Raw genomic sequence first — 19,139 nt, forward strand, 5'->3', positions numbered from 1 at the left:
GTTCTGCGGCTCAAGGTCTCTCCTCAGGCTGTGATCCAGGTGTGCAAACCTCTCCAGGCTGGACGGAGACAGGGCTTCCCTTCCTCTGTGACCATAAGCCAGTGGCTGCCCTCCGTCCCCTGCCCCATGGGCCTCTCTATAGGGCAGAACATAGCAGCGGGTGTCATCAGAGCGAGGGCTTCAGGAGAGAGAGATTTTTTTTTTAATTGAAATAGGCTTTATCCTATGCATTTTCCAAACCAGAAGGTGGCCAGATAAATGTTTTAGGCAAAGACATATGTTAGAGCCAAGTGATGTGTACTCCAGATACATGTTTTGTAGAAGTCAAACTAGCAACACATTGCTCTCCACTGTGTTTTAGGCTTGCACCCTTGCTCGGAGGAATGCAGATGTCTTCCTGAAATATCTGCATAGGAACAGTGTGAACATGCCAGGAATGGTGACGCACATCAAAGCTCCTGAGCAGCAAGTGAAAAGTGAGTAGAGCTGGGACTTCCCAGGGGCGGCCCGATGCATCCCTGGCAAGAGATGGAGGGAGCTTGCACGATGTGTTCTGAACTCTCAATCTCAGTTTCATTTCAAATGTGCATTTCATGTTAATGAAGTCCTTACTAATAACCTTAGTTTAATAATAAAATATTAAACAAATGTATAGGCTGATAATATATTGAATAGGTTGATAGTTTATTGAACGAGCTGAAGAATATAAACAAGGAGAAAATGCAGATTCGGGATGATATTTACTGCTGTTGGCTATTTTGTTAAAGTAAGTGAAAAATATTATAGATAGGGGGAGAAGGAAAACCAGTTACCTATAGGCAAAGTATTTTTAAAAGCTCAAGTCGAAAATTACATCCCAATTTTATCACTATAAAGTATTATCAATTTTGTATATACCTAAGGCATAGTTAATAAAAACAAATTAAAAATAATAGTATATAGCTTATATCATTTGAATATAAAAACCTATAAAACCATATTTGTGTGTGTGTGTATATGTAAGTGCATAGAAAAAGGTCTGGGAAAATGTGTACTAAACTGTAATAGGATCATGTGAAAAGGAGAACAGATAAAGAAACTGAGGCACAAATCAAATAACTACTTTGACCAGGGTTACACAGCCTTTGTTGAGTTTTATAGGGAAAAAGTTGTGATAATCAGTTGACAAATGATTCATCTCGTACATTTCAAAACAATATGATTGACAAAAACTTTCTACCTTATATTCTACTGTCAGCTCATCTGATTCACCTATTAGTTGTCACAAAATAATTTTGTTAACACTACTGTAATTCTCTACCAGTGAAACATATTTATTGATTGTTGAGTTTTTTCTTCTGGAGAAATGTATAACTCACAAAAGTAATTATTTTTCTACATGAATAAGTCTGATTATTGGTTTACTTGGCTCATGTCCTATAAAAGTAATTTCCTTTCTCCCATCTCTCAATATTGCTTTTATTTGTTGGTTGTGTCCTGTCATTTCTAATCAAAGATGTTGTGGTCCTTTCTAGGTTGTGCTAGTTTGATACACGCTTGTGTGTGAGAGGGAGACTGTGTTTCATTTATTCCCTCATTAGATCTTCATTGTGCCTTTGCTGTTGTATATCCTAATGGTGGATGCTGTGAAGAATTAAAATAAAAGTGTTCTGTTTCCCTCAGAGCCTACTTGGGGGTGAAAGGTTTATGTATGCTTAAGTCAGTGCACTAAGTTCTTGTTAAGAGTGATGGTGGCAGAAAAGGCAATATTACCCTAAGGCACAGGCAAGGAAGAGTCTCAGACCGTGTAGTCAGAGGACCAGGAACTTGAGGAAGCCCCAAATCCAACAGAGTAGTTAGCACTGTTTGCTGCTCACTTGCCCAAAATTAATACTGGCTCAGGCAGAGACCATGGAAATGAGAGACTAGAAAAAAACCCATTGGCTTGTATTCATTCTCATGTGCGATTTTTAAGTGATAGCTTAATTTTTTAGCAGACTTCAGATTTCAAAGTTTTAATTTATTTCACTAAACTAATTTACCTCTTCAGTGGAGTAAAAATGACAGCATGACCACTGGTCCCTGGGGGATAGTTGGCAATGTCTGAAGAATTTTCTATTGCCATGAAAAATGACACCATAAGGTCACCATAAGACTATGGTGGTATTTGGGGTGATAATGGTAGAGATGGAGAAAAGTCAATAAATTGGGGGTTCATTTTGGAGGTAGTATTGAGAGTCTGTTGTTAGGCTGGATGTAAATGCTTCTCTTCCATTCTTACTTATCACTAAGTACAGCCTGCTAGGAACTCAGTAAGTATTTGTGGAAAACTTCCTATTTTAGTGGTTTTCCAATATAATAAAGTTACTGAGAACCATGTATTTGATTTGCTGTTTCAGTCTTGGGAATTTTTTTAAGTTTTTAGTTTGTTTCATAAACTTATAGAGCAAAACAGACTTAGTGTCAAAAAGTCAAAAACTGTTCAAATGTATGTAAGTTACCTAATTCCTTAGCTGCTGGAAACCACTGTCAAGAGTTGTGCAGCCTGTCTGTGAATATAAATGTAAATATGTAGAGAAATATAAACACATATTCCACTCACCTGTCCCACTTTTTAAATTGTTACAAAAATGGAACTATACATCTTGCAATTTGCATCTTTAACTTAGTAATATATCTTAGGCATCTTTCTGTGTCAGAATTTAAAGATCTGCTCTTCATTTTAATACCCAGTATAGCATTTCTGAAATTGATTTGACCTGTCCCTCAATTATGGGTCATACATTGCTACCCATTTTCCACTGTTCTAACCAGCGCTTCAGTGTTCAAATATCTGAGTACAGTTTTGAATACTTGAGTGAGGACTGTTCGTCTGAAAGATAAATTCCCGGTTAAAAGGTATGCATGCTCATTTTCAGTATCATTCCCTGGGGTCATACTCAGTTTTTCTCCCTCTGTAAGAGAGGATCATGATGACCTGTTTCCCTTACTCTTTCTATTATCCGTCTGCCAGGAAAGCAGTGAGAGATGTTCTCATTGTTTGAGGTTAAGTGTGTTCCTGTACATTTAGTTGACTGTATTTTTTAAATTGTGAGCTTCATATTTATAGGCTTTGCTCATTCTTCTAAAGGGCTGTTCAGCATTTTCCTGTTGACTACTAAGTAAATTAGGTCTGTGTCTTACACGTTCCCAATTCTTAAAAAAAATTTTTGTGCACCAGTTTTTGGCAGTTCTTGTTTGCTTATAACATTTTAAATGTTTGTGTAATAAGGGTGTTTTTTTTTTTTTGCCTTTATAGCTTCATGCTTCTCTACTTCCCCGTTTCATATCCTTTCCTCTCCTAAGGGGTTATGGTTTTGTGTTTCGGGTTGTTGTTTTTTTTTTAATCCACCTTTGTTGATTATTACTCCACCATTTTGATACAACCTTTAATCTGTGTAAAACTCCATCTACAGAAGGTTTTAATAGTCTTGAAAAAAATGCAGTTTTTTTCAGCGATTGTCGAATTGCATATTTTAAAATTGTGCATTATGTCGAATGCATATTTTAAGATATTCATATCCCATGAGTCCATCCAGCCTGAGGTATTACAGACTGACCTTAAGTTTCCAGTGGTCTCTTTATTGTAAGATGATAAATAGAGGGGAAAGAATGAGAACAGTTCTGTTTGACAGGCTCATGGAGAGACAGGAAAGCAGCGTGCTTCTTTATTTATTGTTCTGTCTTGCCATGACATTTGCATAAAAATCTAAATAAAAATGAATGGAATTTTGCGGGTGTTTTAATTGATTGCAAGCCAGCATACATCATTTTCTTTTTTCTTTCAGATATCTTGAATGAGCTCTTCCAACGGGAGAACAGGGTATTGCATTATTGGACCATGAGGAAGAGACGGCTGGACCAGTGTCAGCAGTATGTGGTCTTTGAGAGGAGTGCTAAGCAGGTCAGTGCACACCTGGTGCCCAGCCTCCCGCAAGTCCCCGTGCTCACACCTCCCTCCACAGAGAGGCTGAGCCTGACGTTTCTGCCATCTTGAAAACCACTTTCTAATGGCAAACGGTGTTGCCTTTTAGTTAGGTCTGTTATAAAAAGAAAACCCCACAGCCTGGTTAAAGCATGTCACTCAGTAATTCTGACCCTCAACAAGTGTGCTTTCCCCTACTGCCTTTACCTTATCTCGAAGACAGCAAAGTACAAGTAGTAATGATGAGGATTATTTAAAAATCATTGGGGAATCTTGGTTTTGTACTTATGTAAATACAATGGATTTTTTTAAATTTTGCTGTGTTTATATTTTCAAGACAGTTTTTATTTTTCCAGTAAATCAAACTAAAATTAAGTAAGAAATGTGACAGAATTTTTCTCTTTTTCTTTCTTTTTTTTTTTGTTTGTTTTTGGTTTTAGTTTTTTTGAAAGTTTTACTCTTGTTGCCCAGGCTGGAGTGCAGTGGCACAGTCTCAGCTCACTGTACCCTCTTGCTTCCTGGGTTCAAGTGATTTTCCTGCCTCAGCCTCCCAAGTAGCTGAGATTACAAGTGCCCACCACCATGCCTGGGTAATTTTTGTATTTTTAGTGGAAGATGGGGATTCACCATGTTAGCCAGGCTGGTCTTAAACTCCTGACCTCAGGTGATCTGCCTGCCTTGGCCTCCCAAAGTGCTGGGATTACAGGCATGAACCACCATGCCCAGCCCAGAATTTCTAATAATTTACTATAGTCAAAAAATGTTGATATATCAAGGGGGTACATTTGGGGTATCCCCTTCTTAAATCATTTTGGGATAAAGTGCTTCTGCCTGTATCATCAGTCATGGAAGGAAGATCATTTTAGTGTAAAATCTGACCCCATCTGAAGCATTGACATTTCTTTCACTTCTGTTTGGCCTTAATGGTAGCTTAAGAATCCATAACTTTCATCCAGAATTTGGGAGGTCTGGAGGGAAGCACAGGAGAGAAGGTGCATTCCCCCAGCACCTGTGTGCGGCCAGGCCCTGGTCTGGGTGTCTTAGAGTCACCAGAGGCCCTACTGTGACGTCAGTTGGTGTTGACCCACATCCTGACCATGACTCCGACCCGTCTTCTGAATCCAGCTTGCAACCTAATATGGAGCTGATCCAGAGCAGGCATTGGATACATGCTTTTTTGCTCAAGAAAAATTAACTTTCTCAGCAGAGGTTTCCCACTTAAGGAAGAGCTTTTGTTCCATTTTGGAAAATGTAAGTCTCGAAGGACGCGGCCTATGCCCAGAACGGCTGAGTTCCCAGAGTTGGATGAACCGGGTTCCTAGGCCACGGGTCTGGCGCCCCCGCCTCGGCCCTTCTCTCCTCCCTCAACTCTCCAGGTATAGCCAGTTCAACAGCCAGGTGGCATGCAGTCCCATTTGGTAAATTATACGTGTCTCAACATTTTATTAAAGACAGTTCAACCCCATTCAAGATCATTGGAGATCTGGTTGGATTTCTAATTAGAGATGGTTTTATGTTATTTTCTTACATATCCATATTATCTCTCCATTGAAAGACAAGGAATCCTTCAGCTACAGAAAAGCGAAATTGCACATAATTCTCTCGGCAGAGAAAGATAATGGAATGTATTGTTGCATTTTCCTAAAGTCCACTTATTTGCCAAAAATAAAATCCTGAAGTGGGTGCTGTGGCAGGTGGTGCCCGGTCTGCCCTCCAGCCCTTTCACTTCTGTTCACTGTCACAGTATGCAGCGAATACCCAGTGCTTCTGCAGACCGTCCTCTAGAGCTCTCGCTGATCTTGCCTTGGCACAGGCCCCTCCCATGTGCTGGCTGCCTGCCCCTGGCCTTGCTACTCTTCTTCCTATCTCCCACTCTGGCCATTGCCTTTCTCGGGACTCATTTGCGGCTTGTTCTCGTCTCTTTCCTCTTTTGTCTCTTTCTGTGTGCTAATCTCCCAGCCCAGGCTTCCATTTCTGGTCTCCAGATTCATAAATCCCAGTTACATCCTTGACATCGCTCCACAGTGACTTTACCAGAAGCAGAACTACACTCGCAGTTCCCTGTCCCTGTGTCCCTCTTGTCTCGTTGTTAGGAACGACTAGGTGTGGTATTCTCAGTTCCCTCTTCCCTGTGCCCCGCATCCCCCTTCGCTCCTCGCTCCTGCACCAGGTCCAGGAGGCGCAGACCTCCAGCTGTCTCAGCTCCATCCCCCTTCCCACTGCCGCCCTGGCCTGTCCACTTGCCCCTGTTGCTCTAGGGCACTCCCCAGGGCAGCTGCTTCCTCCTCTCTCCACTCTAGTCCCTTCTTGAGAAAGGCTTATAGTAGTGGTATCTTTCATTGTACTTTTGTTGTTACCTTTAGGTTCATGGTTACAAGAAACTCAACTTTTTTTGTGTGTGGGGGAGTGTAAATTAGTTCAACCACTGTGGAAAACAGTGTGGCGATTCCTCAAAGATCTAGAACCAAAAATACCATTTGACCAAGCAATCCCATTACTGGGTATATACCCAAAGGATTATAAATCATTCTACTAGAAAGACACATGCACACATATGTTTATTGCAGCACTATTCACAATAACAAAAACTTGGAACCAGTCCAAATGCCCATCAGTGATAGACTGGATAAAGAAAATGTGGCACATATACACCATGGAATAACTAAGAAACTCAAACATTTTATTGTTGCCACGTAAGTGACACAGTTATAACCATCTGGACTATCCTTTTTAAAACTTTCGTAATTGTGATCCAGACTTGAGTTTTATTTCAGAAACTCGTCTCTCTGGGAGGGAATGCTTCTCAGTGCTGCCAGCCTTGGTTTGCGACTTGACCTTTAAATGAGGTGCTCGGGGCTTTGGGCTTCTGTCAGGAATGTTTAGCCCTCTGACTCTGTTCATTCCTTCCCGCTCCAGGCTTTGGAATGGATCCATGACAATGGCGAGTTCTACCTTTCCACACACACCTCCACGGGCTCCAGTATACAGCACACCCAGGAGCTCCTGAAAGAGCACGAGGAGTTCCAGATAACTGCAAAGGTGGGTTCAGAGTGGACTGTGTGTAGTGGTCTCTGAGTCAAAAGTGAGTCTTTCTCAAAAATACCACTGGAGAAATGGGCTGAGCCCATTGGGCTGTTCCACATTAACTTGGAGGATGCTTCCTCTTGCCGTTCACCTGTGTCCCTCTGTGTCCTCCACCTCCTCCCTTCATCTGTGTCCTTTGTCCCTCTGATTTCTGTGAATACCACCATCTCTCTCCTTTTCTTCATTCTTCTCATTCCCTTCTGCATTTTCTCCCCCCTCCTGTTTTCTTTTCTAAGGTGTTTTCTGAGCACTTGCTATTTTTGTTAAACACTATTTGGTGTCAAGTTGACCTTTATTCTCAGGGTGTTTTCTTTCCTACACCTGGAGAAAAATTATGAAATTGAATTATCTTTATGGCATATGCCGTATATATGAGTAAATACGGCTTTTTGAGGAAAAATATAAGAATCTGCATATGGACCTGAATGTTGTCCTAATCAAGGCTTATACCTGCAGAGGCTGAGTCCTTTCGAGAGCTCACAACAGTTTTGAGACTCTTGTAGAGTTAGCATCGCAACCTGTGGGGTTTTGTTTTCAAAGTCTTTGAGTATACATCCTTTGTATTATGTTCTGAAGTGCCTCTATGGTTGATGACAGATTCAAGTTTTTAGAAAAAGCTGACAATTATTTCAAATCTAAGAGTGGGAAATAAATAAGCTGGATAATATTTTGGGTTAAAAAGAAGTGTTTCTATAAAGTAGCAAGAAAAAGAAGTGTTTCTATAAAGTAGCAAGATGGGTTATCTCCTGTGGCCCTTACCTTGGCTTTGAAAACATGACAGGAATTTCTCAATCATTTAGCGAGAGGACAGCTAGTTTGTATTATGTTTACTTGTCCATGTTTATGTTTTCTGTTACCATTGCTGACTCCTGCTCTTCTTTGTCACCCTCTGCTCCTGGTCTCCAAAGCTTTCCTTTCCCTCGGCCCTGAGGTACTGGGATCTGGGAATACACGGCTCCTATCCTGGAGGCTTGCACAGGCAAACAGGGCTGCAGAGAGACCAGGCATGGGGGGCGCAGCAAGAAGACCTGGCCCAGGGTGGGGGTGTGGTGAGCACTGGGGGAGAGCAGGGCGCAGGACCACGGGACAGTAGCTGCCCCCAGAGGCACAACAAACACTTAAGGAGGGCCAACCCACCCTCCCCTGCAGGTAAGGATCGTGGCTTTTCATCTTCCAGATACACACTTGGCTGGAAGGTTTTCATTTTTTGTTAATATTTAGATATTAAATAAGAATTATGTGCATTATATGGTCTGTATTTAGGGTGTGTGTGTGTGTGTGTGTGTGTGTGTGTGTGTTAGACATGGGATCTTGCTCTGTTGCCCAGGCTGGTGTGCAGTGGCACCATAATGGCTCAGTGCATCCTCAAACTCCTGAGCTCAAAGGATCCTCTTCAGACTCCTGAGCTCAAGGGAGGCTGAGGTGTGAGGATCACTTGAGGCCAGGAGTTTGAGACCAGCCTGGGCAAGATGGCAAGACCCTGTCTCTACAAAAGGAATTTTTTTTAATTAGCTGGGCATGGTGGTGTGTGTGCCTGTAGTCCCAAGCTATGTTTGCTTGTTTGAATATCATTTGATTATAAAGATATTAAGAAAATGGCTAACATCACATACCACACTCAGAGCTAGATTTAAGATTTGCTGTCTTTCACCACCGCCCCACTCTGCAGGCCATTATGTACAGCCAGACAGCCTGCTCACTGCCCTGCCCCGGGGGCTGTGCATGGGAATGTGATGTGTACATGACTGTCTGGAATTGAGTAACATGGCAGCCTGTTCCACTAATAAAGTGTGTATGAAAGAATTTTTCCTTTGTTCCTAAATATTCCTTTTCCTCAAGTTTGGTGTGTGGTTACTGAAACATTGGGCAATGAGAGGCTTATTTTTATTCTTGTATTTTATAAGAAATATCTGAAACTGTGAGTGATATATGACCTTTCTGATTCCCAAATATGTAGAACTGTTTCTTTTGTTGGGTTTAATGAATTTGTTATACTAGGAGGAACTGGTAGATTTTGAAACGAACATACTTCACGTTTCCTTTTCTTAGCAGTCTTTTCCTTTGGTTTCTGACTGTCTTTCTTTTAATCAGAAAACACCTGCTTTGGTGTTTGGAGATGTCCTTTTGATTTTTCATGATGAGCTGAGGCTCTCTCACTTGCCTTCTGTCACCTGATCTTAGAATCTTCTAAAAAACTGTTTTTCTTTTGCTATATAGAGAATTCTTAACTCTGAAAGGATAGTCTTTCAGTGCACTTGTGGCAATGTTATAACACTTTTAGTGTTGATGGGAATGAAGCTTGAAGGCTAAACAAGAGTCTCCCATCACCATCTCACTGAGACTCGTTTCGGTCCCTTTGCAGGTCTCAGTGCAGTCATTTCTCCATGCATCACACAGGCACCACCTGCATCCAGGTTGTGGGTGTTTATTTAAGAGAGATTTCTGTCCTCCCTCTAAACATAGTGACATAGGCTGTCTAGGAGTGAGGCCTGAGGATAAGCATTTGAAGAGCTCACCACGTGATTTTTGCACACACACTGAGGTCTGGAAGCCACTGCCTTACTGAACTGTTTAGGACACCACAGCCTTCTTCCCACAGGGTTTCCTGCAGCTTTAAACACCAGTGTCCCCAATGCCAAATGCCTTACTTTGTTAGAAAGTGTCTAACACCATGGAATTTCTGACTAAGAAAATGATGAGCAAAGCTCTCTTGAGCCTGTGGACTTAAGACTTCAATTTGCTTTTATTTTTCTCCAGTTCCTTGATTATACCTACAGATGCGGTTGTTCAGTTAAAATATTTATGTGCTTTTTTTTAAGCAGCGTAACAATCGCTAAAGATAACAAATAGAATAAGAATGAAAATCCTTATAATATCTCACTTTAAAAGATGTAAGAATTTTTTTAAATGATGTTTTTCAAGGCAAATGGCTTTGGAAAAAAATTAAGTTGGATTTATATCTCACCTTGATACCGTGATAACATACCAGAAGAAGATTTAAATATCAGCAGTGGTAACCTAATAGTACCAGAAGAAATAACAGGATTTTTTTTTATATCCTCATATGGAGAAATTTGTCTAAATGACATAAAATCCAAACCTGTGAAAGAAAAAACTAATAACTTCACCTACACAAAAAACTTTCCACAGGAAACATCTAAAGATAAAAATCAAATAGAGAAGATATATAGGCAGCTCATATCATAAAGGACTGATTTCTTAGTAGGAAAGAACTTTTAGATATCAGTAAGAAAAAAAGACCAAGAAAATGGACAAAAGATATTAAACATATGTCATAGAAAAGGAATAAATGGCTTTCACCATGAGATTATCAACTTTACTTAATATAAGAAAAGCATAAATCAAAACTACACTGAGTATTTCCTCCAGTGGATTAGCAGAGACCAAAAAGTTGGACCCCTTGCTGCATGGATGAGGCTCCGTTGCTGGGGGAACACTCAGAGGCCTCTGGCAGCATCTTACTGCCTGCTCGAACTGCACTTCCTGTCTGCTCCCACTGCACTTCCTGTCTGCTCCCACTGCACTTCCTGTCACCCCAGCAGAACTCAGGTACATGTCTAACCACCAGTCACGCAGCTGATTGATTTCTTGCGTTATTGCCTTGGTAGATGAAATTTGGAAACGACACGGAGACCTATTGGCGGAGACACATTAACTTACGTCCATATAGTTCACATCCATATAGTGAAATATTACACAGCTCTAAACACAGGCGAGGACTTTAGTTCCAATCAGGAAGGACAACTAAGATTTGCTCAGTAGAAAATACTAATGCAGAGCAGTGTTTGTTGTATGCAAGTTTTTGTGTAAAAAATGTGAGAGAGAAGAATACGTACATTTGTGCACTTGCTTGTACATGCACATAAAATGTCTCTGAAGTGATAGCAAGAAGCTGGTATTTGGAACTGGTGACAGGGAAGGTAGAATGAGAAGAGTTTTTACTTTGTATCTTTTTTGCCTTTGGAATTTTGAATCTTGTGAATGTATTTTAAAAATACCAATGCAGGTAAAAATATACTGAGATATTTTTAAAGTTCATAGGTTAGCAGATTTACGGTACTTAGTTTTTATCACACATTGCAGTTGCTCAACAATTTTTTTTTACTTTTGGCAAGCTGCATTATCTTTTTTTATCTTCACTTCTATGTTCCCATCACTTAAAACACTAAATAGCTTTCTTAACTCCTTAAAGATGGACTTACAGGTAGCTTACAATGCCCTCCACAGATCTCCTACAGCAACATAAGAGATGTTAGTAAGCAAAACAAGCAAATATTTCTGGCCTGTGAAGGTGACATTCTCACAGGAGAAAGACAATGGCCAGGCATGGTGGCTCACGCCTGTAATCCCAGCACTTTGGGAGGCTGAGGCGGGTGGCTCATGAAGTCAGGAGTTCAAGACCAGCCTGGTCAAGATGGTGAAACCCTGTCTCTACTAAAAATACACACAAAAAAAGTTAGCCAAAAAATTAGCCGGGCTTGGTGGCAGGTGCCTGTAATTCCAGCTACTCAAGAGGCTGAGGCAGGGAATTGCTTCAACCTGGAAGGCAGAGGTTGCAGTGAGCTGAGATCAGGCCACTGCACTCTAGCCTGGGCAACAGAGCATGAGTCCGTCTCAAAAACAAAAAAAAATCACTTGCACCCTCTGTCAGAAGGCCATGCATGCTATGGGGAAAACCAGAGCAAAAGAATAGGCAGGGAGGCAAGCTGTAGTGTAAGGGGTCCAGGGAGGGTCCATTGAGAGAGTGGCCTTTATTTGAGGAGAGACATGAAGGAGCCATAAGGATATCTGAGGGAGTGGCATTCCAGGCAGAAGCACCAGTGCAGAGGCCCCAAGGAGGGTGCTGGCCAGGAGGGTGAGTTGGTGAGCCACAGCTGGGGGATGGGGGGGTGCTGTTGGGTGGCTGGCAGCTGGCTGGGGTGTTGGGGTTATTTTTGTAGAATCTGGAGGATCTTGACAGATGACTTCACAGGTTACCCAGTGATTTATGACTTAGAACTTTGATTTTACAAGCTAAGATCATTTATCTTGGTTTTTAACTCTGACCTTCTTCCTTTTGGAGATTTTTAAATAAAGTCAGTTTCCTGAATATGTGTTAAAAAGATTTTCTAGTTAAAGCTTAACTGAGAAAAGAAGTTTCGTAGAAGGGTAAGTCACTTACCTGAAAACACCAGAGGAATGGCAAAGGAAGCCTAATTTTAATAACCATGGAAATGAATGTGAAGAGAGAGAGCTGTTGCGAAGTCAGTCAGAGTTGAGTCATGTTGCTGAATGGTACATATAACTTGTTTTATGGTTGTCCTTATCTCTGTGGAAAATAATAAATTATGGTTAACAATAAAATATCTTTTCTGTGTACATATGAAATGATTTTAGAGCAAGCTCTCAAACAGGGTAACAAAATTTACAATACCTCTATGTAGATAATTTCCTGACTAGTGAATTTTCTTCTACATTTCCTAAGAGTTAAAAAAACAATCAACGTGATGCAGAGGCGCTTCATGAGGAATTTTGTGGAGTGCCTGCTGTGGGGACAGCCTTGGACACACATGCTTCAGGAAAACCAAAAAGTCAGATAGATGGCTGCTTGCCCTGAAAGAGCTGTGGGGCCAGTTGGGCGCGAAGAATAAATGTGCATGGAGCGAGGCGCTGTCTTTGCTCAGCAGCTTTGAGGAGAGGAACGGCATCGTGAAGACGGCGTCCTTCGAGTACATTCCTTCACACATTCATTTTACGTGTTTTCACTAAGCACCTCCCAGATGAAGACATTGTTGAAAAATAATCTAAATTTCTTCTTTGAGGTCATAAAAATGCCATTCATTGTGGAAGAGCTGAGGAAAGATAGCTGGTCTAGAATCCAGGAGGTGGAATGGATGGACTTGGGGCTTTAGTCTCGGTGTCTGCCACCAGCCAGTTTTCCTCTTCAGAGCTCTGAGTTGGAGGCAAGTCGCCACTATGTTTCAGGTTTCTGGCAGTTGGGTTCATTTGCCTCACAATACTTTTCTGTTGTTTTTTGCAGCAAACCAAAGAGAGAGTGAAGCTATTGATACAGCTGGCTGATGGCTTTTGTGAAAAAGGGCATGCCCATGCAGCAGAGATAAAAAAATGTGTTACTGCTGTGGATAAGAGGTACAGAGATTTCTCTCTGCGGATGGAGAAGTACAGGACCTCTTTGGAGAAAGCCCTGGGGATTTCTTCAGATTCCAACAAATCGGTAAATGGCCTTGTGCAAGCTGAATAAATCATGATCTTCTTCGTAACACCCTCTTTGCTGATTTAATTAACTGAGTTCATTGACTCTCTTATTCCACAGAGTAAAAGTCTCCAGCTAGATATCATTCCAGCCAGTATCCCTGGCTCAGAGGTGAAGCTTCGAGATGCTGCTCATGAACTTAATGAAGAGAAGCGGAAATCTGCCCGCAGGAAAGAGTAAGCCAATCTTTCAGAATCTACCAGGATTCATTGAAAAAGTGAAGAGAATGTCATTTGGACACACTTGCTTCTGCGTGTGCTTTGAAGTCACATGGCACCCAGGCTTTTTGTGGCTCTGAGTGGGCTTAGTTATGTCAGCACAGTCTTTACTGGGCTTAGTTATGATGTCAGCACAGACTTCACTGGGCTCACTGTCCTCTTATCACCTGGTTCAGAAACAGCATCTAGTTTTTATCCCTGTGCCTTTGTTTCATGTGGAGTTGACAAATTGTCATTAATATATAGTGATACCAAGGAAAGGAAATTAATAGTTTTTATGACATCTAAAACAAATTTAGGTGTTTAAAAGTTGCCAGGTAGTAAACTCTATATAAGTAGAAAAAAGAGTATGCTAATCCATTAGTTCTTAATTGGCAATTTTGTCCCCTGGGGACACTGAAAGCATGAGGGGGCATTTTGATTGTCTCAGTGGGGAGTGGGAGGGAGTGCTGTTGGCATGTAGTGGGAAGCCGCTGAGCACTCTGCAGTGCAGAGGACAGCCCACAGCAGAGTTACCTGGCCCCAAATGCCCATAGTGCCAGGTCGAGAAACTCTGATCTGGCAATATACCTCAATAAAATGTTTGCAGAAATCTTTTTTTCCCCCTTTGAATTAGTGGCTGGATACTGTTCTTCTGTCTATTCGTGATTTACCTCTCCAAAATAATCACCCTAATACTTATACTTTTAGACACTCTCTATTATAATTTCATAAATCCATAAAAGTAGATAGTGAAGTAAACTGCACTCCTGTCTTCCTGTCTTTAAGGTTCATAATGGCTGAGCTCATTCAAACTGAAAAGGCTTATGTAAGAGACCTCCGGGAATGTATGGATGTAAGTAAGTTTTTTTTTTTTTTTGTATTTTTTTTTTAGCTTATTTATTTAGATTGAGCATAAGCTTGCTATTTTATTCTTACTTGTTGGTGGTCCTTAGAATAATCACAATTATTTTTCTGTCATTTTTTTAAATTTAAAGTATGCTTAAGCAGCCAGTCTCGTGTTTCTGCACTTCTGTGGAGTTCTAGGTTTGTTTTTCAGTCATTACAGAGATGATACAGCATTAATCCTCCCATTCTGTTTATCACATGATGGCCTGGCTGACATTCTTTTTGTATAGAATTTTACAGCAGCTTCAGAGAAATGTGCCTACTAATTATGACTGGCAACTAATACTCAGTGGTATCAGGAATATTTATTGTGCTTGTAGAGTAGGTTAATTCCAATATTTGAAGCTGGGAATAATTTTAGAGTTGAAAAGTATAGGAACTCTTCTCAAGTATTAACAGCAACTGAGGGCCCTTTTTAGATGGGGTTTTCATTGTTTTGTAAAAGGATCCAGTCCTCAGTTACACTTTCGCTTATACATTAACTCTCTGTATTTACAGATGTCAGAAACAGCTGTTTCTTGAAAATGTGGTGTTTATTTCTGTCTAATCCCTGTTTCCCTCTCGGCCAGACCTACCTGTGGGAAATGACCAGTGGCGTGGAAGAGATTCCACCTGGCATTGTCAACAAAGAACTCATTATCTTCGGAAACATGCAGGAAATCTACGAATTTCATAATAAGTGAGTGGCTTTTTCTTTGGGAGCAGTTACTCTTGAAATCCACATGTTATGCTGAAGTTTCATTGCAAGAAATGAACCGCTCCCATTAATTCAGATTTCAGTGATTTTGTTGCCACTTAAATGAAGCCTGTCAGTCTTTCTCCAAAAAGACTGACATTCTAGAAACTCGTTCAATACAGACTTAACTTTATATTTGTACTTACCTTCTACAGAAATAAGATCATGAAAATGTTTGTATAGGAAGCTTAACTTCTCTGAAGCCAAGCCATCAGGTGCCCTGTGAGTTATTTCTCAGGGTTGACAGACAGTGCAATGGGCCTGCTGGCCTGTGCTGTTCAGTCTCTTATAGTAAGAGACAGGGGGAACTGAAGAAGCAACAGAAGTGTGTTCTGACCAAAATAAAATGCACTTTCCACTTTCCATTGGCCACAGGAGGTACATGATTCTGTTTTGATATTTTTAAAGCAGCAGTGGCAGAAGCTCCTTTAGGTGGCCTGTGGTGAGATGACACTGGGGTCAGCAAGAGCGCAGTCCCCTCACTCCCCAGCAGGAGGCAGAAAAGACCAAACGGGTTTTCAACTGAATATTTACATCTCTAAAGTATAACCTCAGTGAATTCACTAGCACTTTCTCAGAAATAAATTTGTTAGAAAGTGTTTGAAGGCTAAACAGGTTAGCTGTTTGAAAGTCACAATAACTTTCCCTAATTAAGAGATACACGTGTTTTGTTAATTCTTTAGGGGGCACAGATTTATCCATTTCTGGCACATCTCACTAGTAAAATGTTTTAAAACACCTTCATAATATATTACTTTTATTCTCTGCAGCATATTCCTAAAGGAGCTGGAAAAATATGAACAGTTGCCAGAGGATGTTGGACATTGTTTTGTTACTTGGGTAATGAAACCTCAACCATTTGTTCTCTTGCAATTATTAGGTGGCATTGAAGGAAGTTAGGAGGGATGTTCTTCATTTCCTTTGAGTCACCATCTTCTGCTAATATCCATGCATGCAGAAAAATAGACTTTACCTCAAAGAATTGCATACTCCAACTAATTGTTATTGTGGAGTGAGTTTTTTTTTTGGCGCTGGTGATGGTTTGAAATAGAGTATTTAGTGTGCCAGGCCTCTGCTTGACCCTGGGGCATTGCTGATAGATGAGTTCCCAGTCCTTCTGGGGGATCGACCATTCTAGAAGGGAGGCAGATAGGTGAACCTGGGATCATGCTGTCCAGAGCCCACAGCCAGGTCTGCACACATCGCTGTGGGAAGAGAGGACAGGTACTCAGACCGGCGTGCCGGGGTTGGGGAGGCTGCTGTAGTTGCATGCTGTCAGAACCATGTGTTTCTTATTTCAGTAGCTTTCTTTTTAAAATAGGGTATCTTTAACTTGAGAACTTTAGGCTTAAATTTCCGTTATCCACACAGCTTCTTTTCTATATAAAAGTTTATCATATGTTGACTTGTTATGGTTTAAATTAGTTTTTTGGTTGTTTTTTTTTTTTTTGGCTTATAGGCAGACAAGTTTCAGATGTATGTCACATATTGCAAAAATAAGCCTGATTCTACTCAGCTGATTTTGGAACATGCAGGTTCCTATTTTGATGTAAGTAATAGATTCCTAAAGAGACCATAATTTTCCAAGTTGTGTACGTAAAATGCAATATTACTCATAATTTTCACCTAATAGTACAATATTTTCATTTTTATCTGTCATGTTTATATTGGGCTATTCTTACATTGTCTTCTGCTTTTAAAAGATACTATACAAGTACTTGGAAGTATCTGTCAGAAACTCAGATTGTAATATATACACATATGTTTGTGTGTATATGTTACTACTGTTTGTATTCAATCATTTATAATGTCATCACTATTTATAGTCAATAAACTTTTTCACGTGTAATATTGTACACAGAAGATATAAACTATTAAGATTCTTTTCCCCTTAGTAAAACAAAAATAAATTTGAACCTTTTTAGTTGTTTTTCCTATTTTAATTCCATGATGTTACGTATTTTCAAAAATGACCTACCACTAAAGTTTTACAAATAGTGCCATAACAACTAGGATAATTAGAAGGTTAATTCATTGTGTTCTCATTGGAGTAAACATAGATACAGGTCATCTGTGTTTTGAAAGCTATCACAGTGGATTATTCAGCACAAAAGGGATGGAGCTTTAGAATGTGTTACACAGAGTGCTTTCTGGGTTTCCAGAACTTGGTCAAATATGTGCGAATACATTTTGATTGAAGGATAAGGTGCTATTAAATAGTGTGCATAGTTTGGTACATAAGGTTGTGAGGATGTAGGACTTGTTTTCTGTCTTTACACTTGTGCATGAACAGGTGGAATAATCTGTTAATAACCTGAAAGTCTGGGGAAGTTGAATAAACTTTCCAGTTTCTGCTTTGAGACAAAGCCCTATCTATAGATGATCCTATTTTAATTGTCATTCTCTTGACCATTACATTACATATCACTGCCTTTGTAAATAGGAAGCCTTCTCCCAGGCCAAAGTGGCCTTTTCTTTTTAATATTTCACATGATTCTAGGTCTTTGCAATCAGATGAAATTCAGCACCTGTATATGGAGTTAGAAGTATTTTAGTATTAAGTATTTAACTTAAACAGTGAGACCACATAGCACAACATTATTTAATGTTTGGAATCAAAGCCATTTTAGAAACTCCTATACCCTAAAACATATCTTGAAGAATTAGAGAAATCATGCCTGTCTGAGAGATTTCACAATTTACATGCTTTCAGTATCCATTGTACAGTTGGTTTATTTTTTTAGAGGCTTTATGCTACAACTTCCTCTGTTCTCCAGGATGACAACCTTTGATTAGCTTCTTTCCAGTATCAAGTGTTATTGAACATTATCGAACATCTATATGGTGCTCATTTAACTCTAAGCTTTATCCTAGGTGCTAGTGTAAAGTGATGAGTAGCACAGACAGGGCACCTGTCTTCACAGCAAGGAATACAACCAGCCAGCAGGTCATTGCATGTAAAGGACATAATTACAAAATGCAAAATACAAGTCATGGCATTAAATGTGCCACTGAATAGTATGTAGATCCTCCTGCTCCAGAGTGCCCCTTTCTCTCTCCAGAAGTAACATTTTAGAAGCAAAGAAGTTTGTGTTAATATTCTAAGAGCCTTTTAGGAAGAGGAAACTTTATTATTTCAGCATGATTAAACAGTTGTTAGGTACAGTATTTGGAAAAGTAATGTGTCTTATAGCCATGGTTTAATCGTGTACCCCTATGATAAGGCTTGTTTCTTGCTTTGTTTTGTTTTAATGCAGGAGATACAGCAACGACATGGATTAGCCAATTCCATTTCTTCCTACCTTATTAAACCGGTTCAGCGAATAACAAAGTATCAGCTCCTTTTAAAAGTATGTGTAATGTATCTTCAGCCTGTGAAATGTTATGAATTATGTATTATTATTTTAACATTTACTGTATATTTATATAATTACCCTGATTTTTTTAAAACACCTAGTCAATTAATTTTACTTTTTAATTCATTAGTATTTATTGCCCTGCCTAATTTCTCATTGCAGGAATTAAATGAGAGTATATGTCATGATTGATGCATCTGAACTGCACTGACTGACCCTAATCACTAACGTAAAATGAGAAATTATCGGTTCTATATTTTAGTACCTATAGTTCCCAGTTGTGGCTTGCTGACTGCAGGCCAGCCATGGTGCACTTTGGTATACTTTGCATATGTTGACCTCCCACCAATACTAGTCTGCAGGTGTGGAAACTAGCCTCAGAGGGCAAGGAATGTGCCCAGAATCATCACTCACACCCATTAACAACCTCAGCTGAAGCCACGTCCAGGCGACTTCCTCTGTCTTGTTGCTCGTCACTGATGTCACACCCCTCACGGCACACCTTATTCATACAGATCACAAGTTTTGTAGTCAGCCTGACCTCTGCTTTTTATTGGTTGTGAATTATTATAATTAAAATCACATTAAGGAAAACAATAGCCATTAGTCTTGACAATAGAAAGGTAAACAAACTTACATT

The 19,139-nt window shown here is 40.1% G+C and overlaps 1 protein-coding gene across 2 annotated transcripts in view; it reads left to right on the forward strand.

Moving 5' to 3' along the window:
• The window catches only part of TRIO (trio Rho guanine nucleotide exchange factor), a 371,777-nt gene that overhangs the window by 237,400 nt on the left and 115,238 nt on the right, over window positions 1-19,139 (forward strand). For both annotated transcript variants that reach the window (XM_064375877.1, XM_064375878.1), the window contains exons 19-28: window positions 362-476; window positions 3,807-3,922; window positions 6,860-6,982; window positions 13,068-13,262; window positions 13,362-13,477; window positions 14,288-14,354; window positions 14,977-15,086; window positions 15,914-15,983; window positions 16,603-16,692; window positions 18,401-18,493. In XM_064375877.1, the coding sequence (XP_064231947.1) occupies window positions 362-476; window positions 3,807-3,922; window positions 6,860-6,982; window positions 13,068-13,262; window positions 13,362-13,477; window positions 14,288-14,354; window positions 14,977-15,086; window positions 15,914-15,983; window positions 16,603-16,692; window positions 18,401-18,493 (1,095 nt within the window). The remainder of the gene's footprint in view (window positions 1-361; window positions 477-3,806; window positions 3,923-6,859; window positions 6,983-13,067; window positions 13,263-13,361; window positions 13,478-14,287; window positions 14,355-14,976; window positions 15,087-15,913; window positions 15,984-16,602; window positions 16,693-18,400; window positions 18,494-19,139) is intronic.

The sequence above is a fragment of the Aotus nancymaae genome, unplaced genomic scaffold (assembly GCF_030222135.1).
Source record: "Aotus nancymaae isolate 86718 unplaced genomic scaffold, 86718_ANA_hifiasm-v0.15.2.pri h1tg000014l, whole genome shotgun sequence".
Classification (NCBI taxonomy): Eukaryota; Metazoa; Chordata; class Mammalia; order Primates; family Aotidae; genus Aotus; species Aotus nancymaae.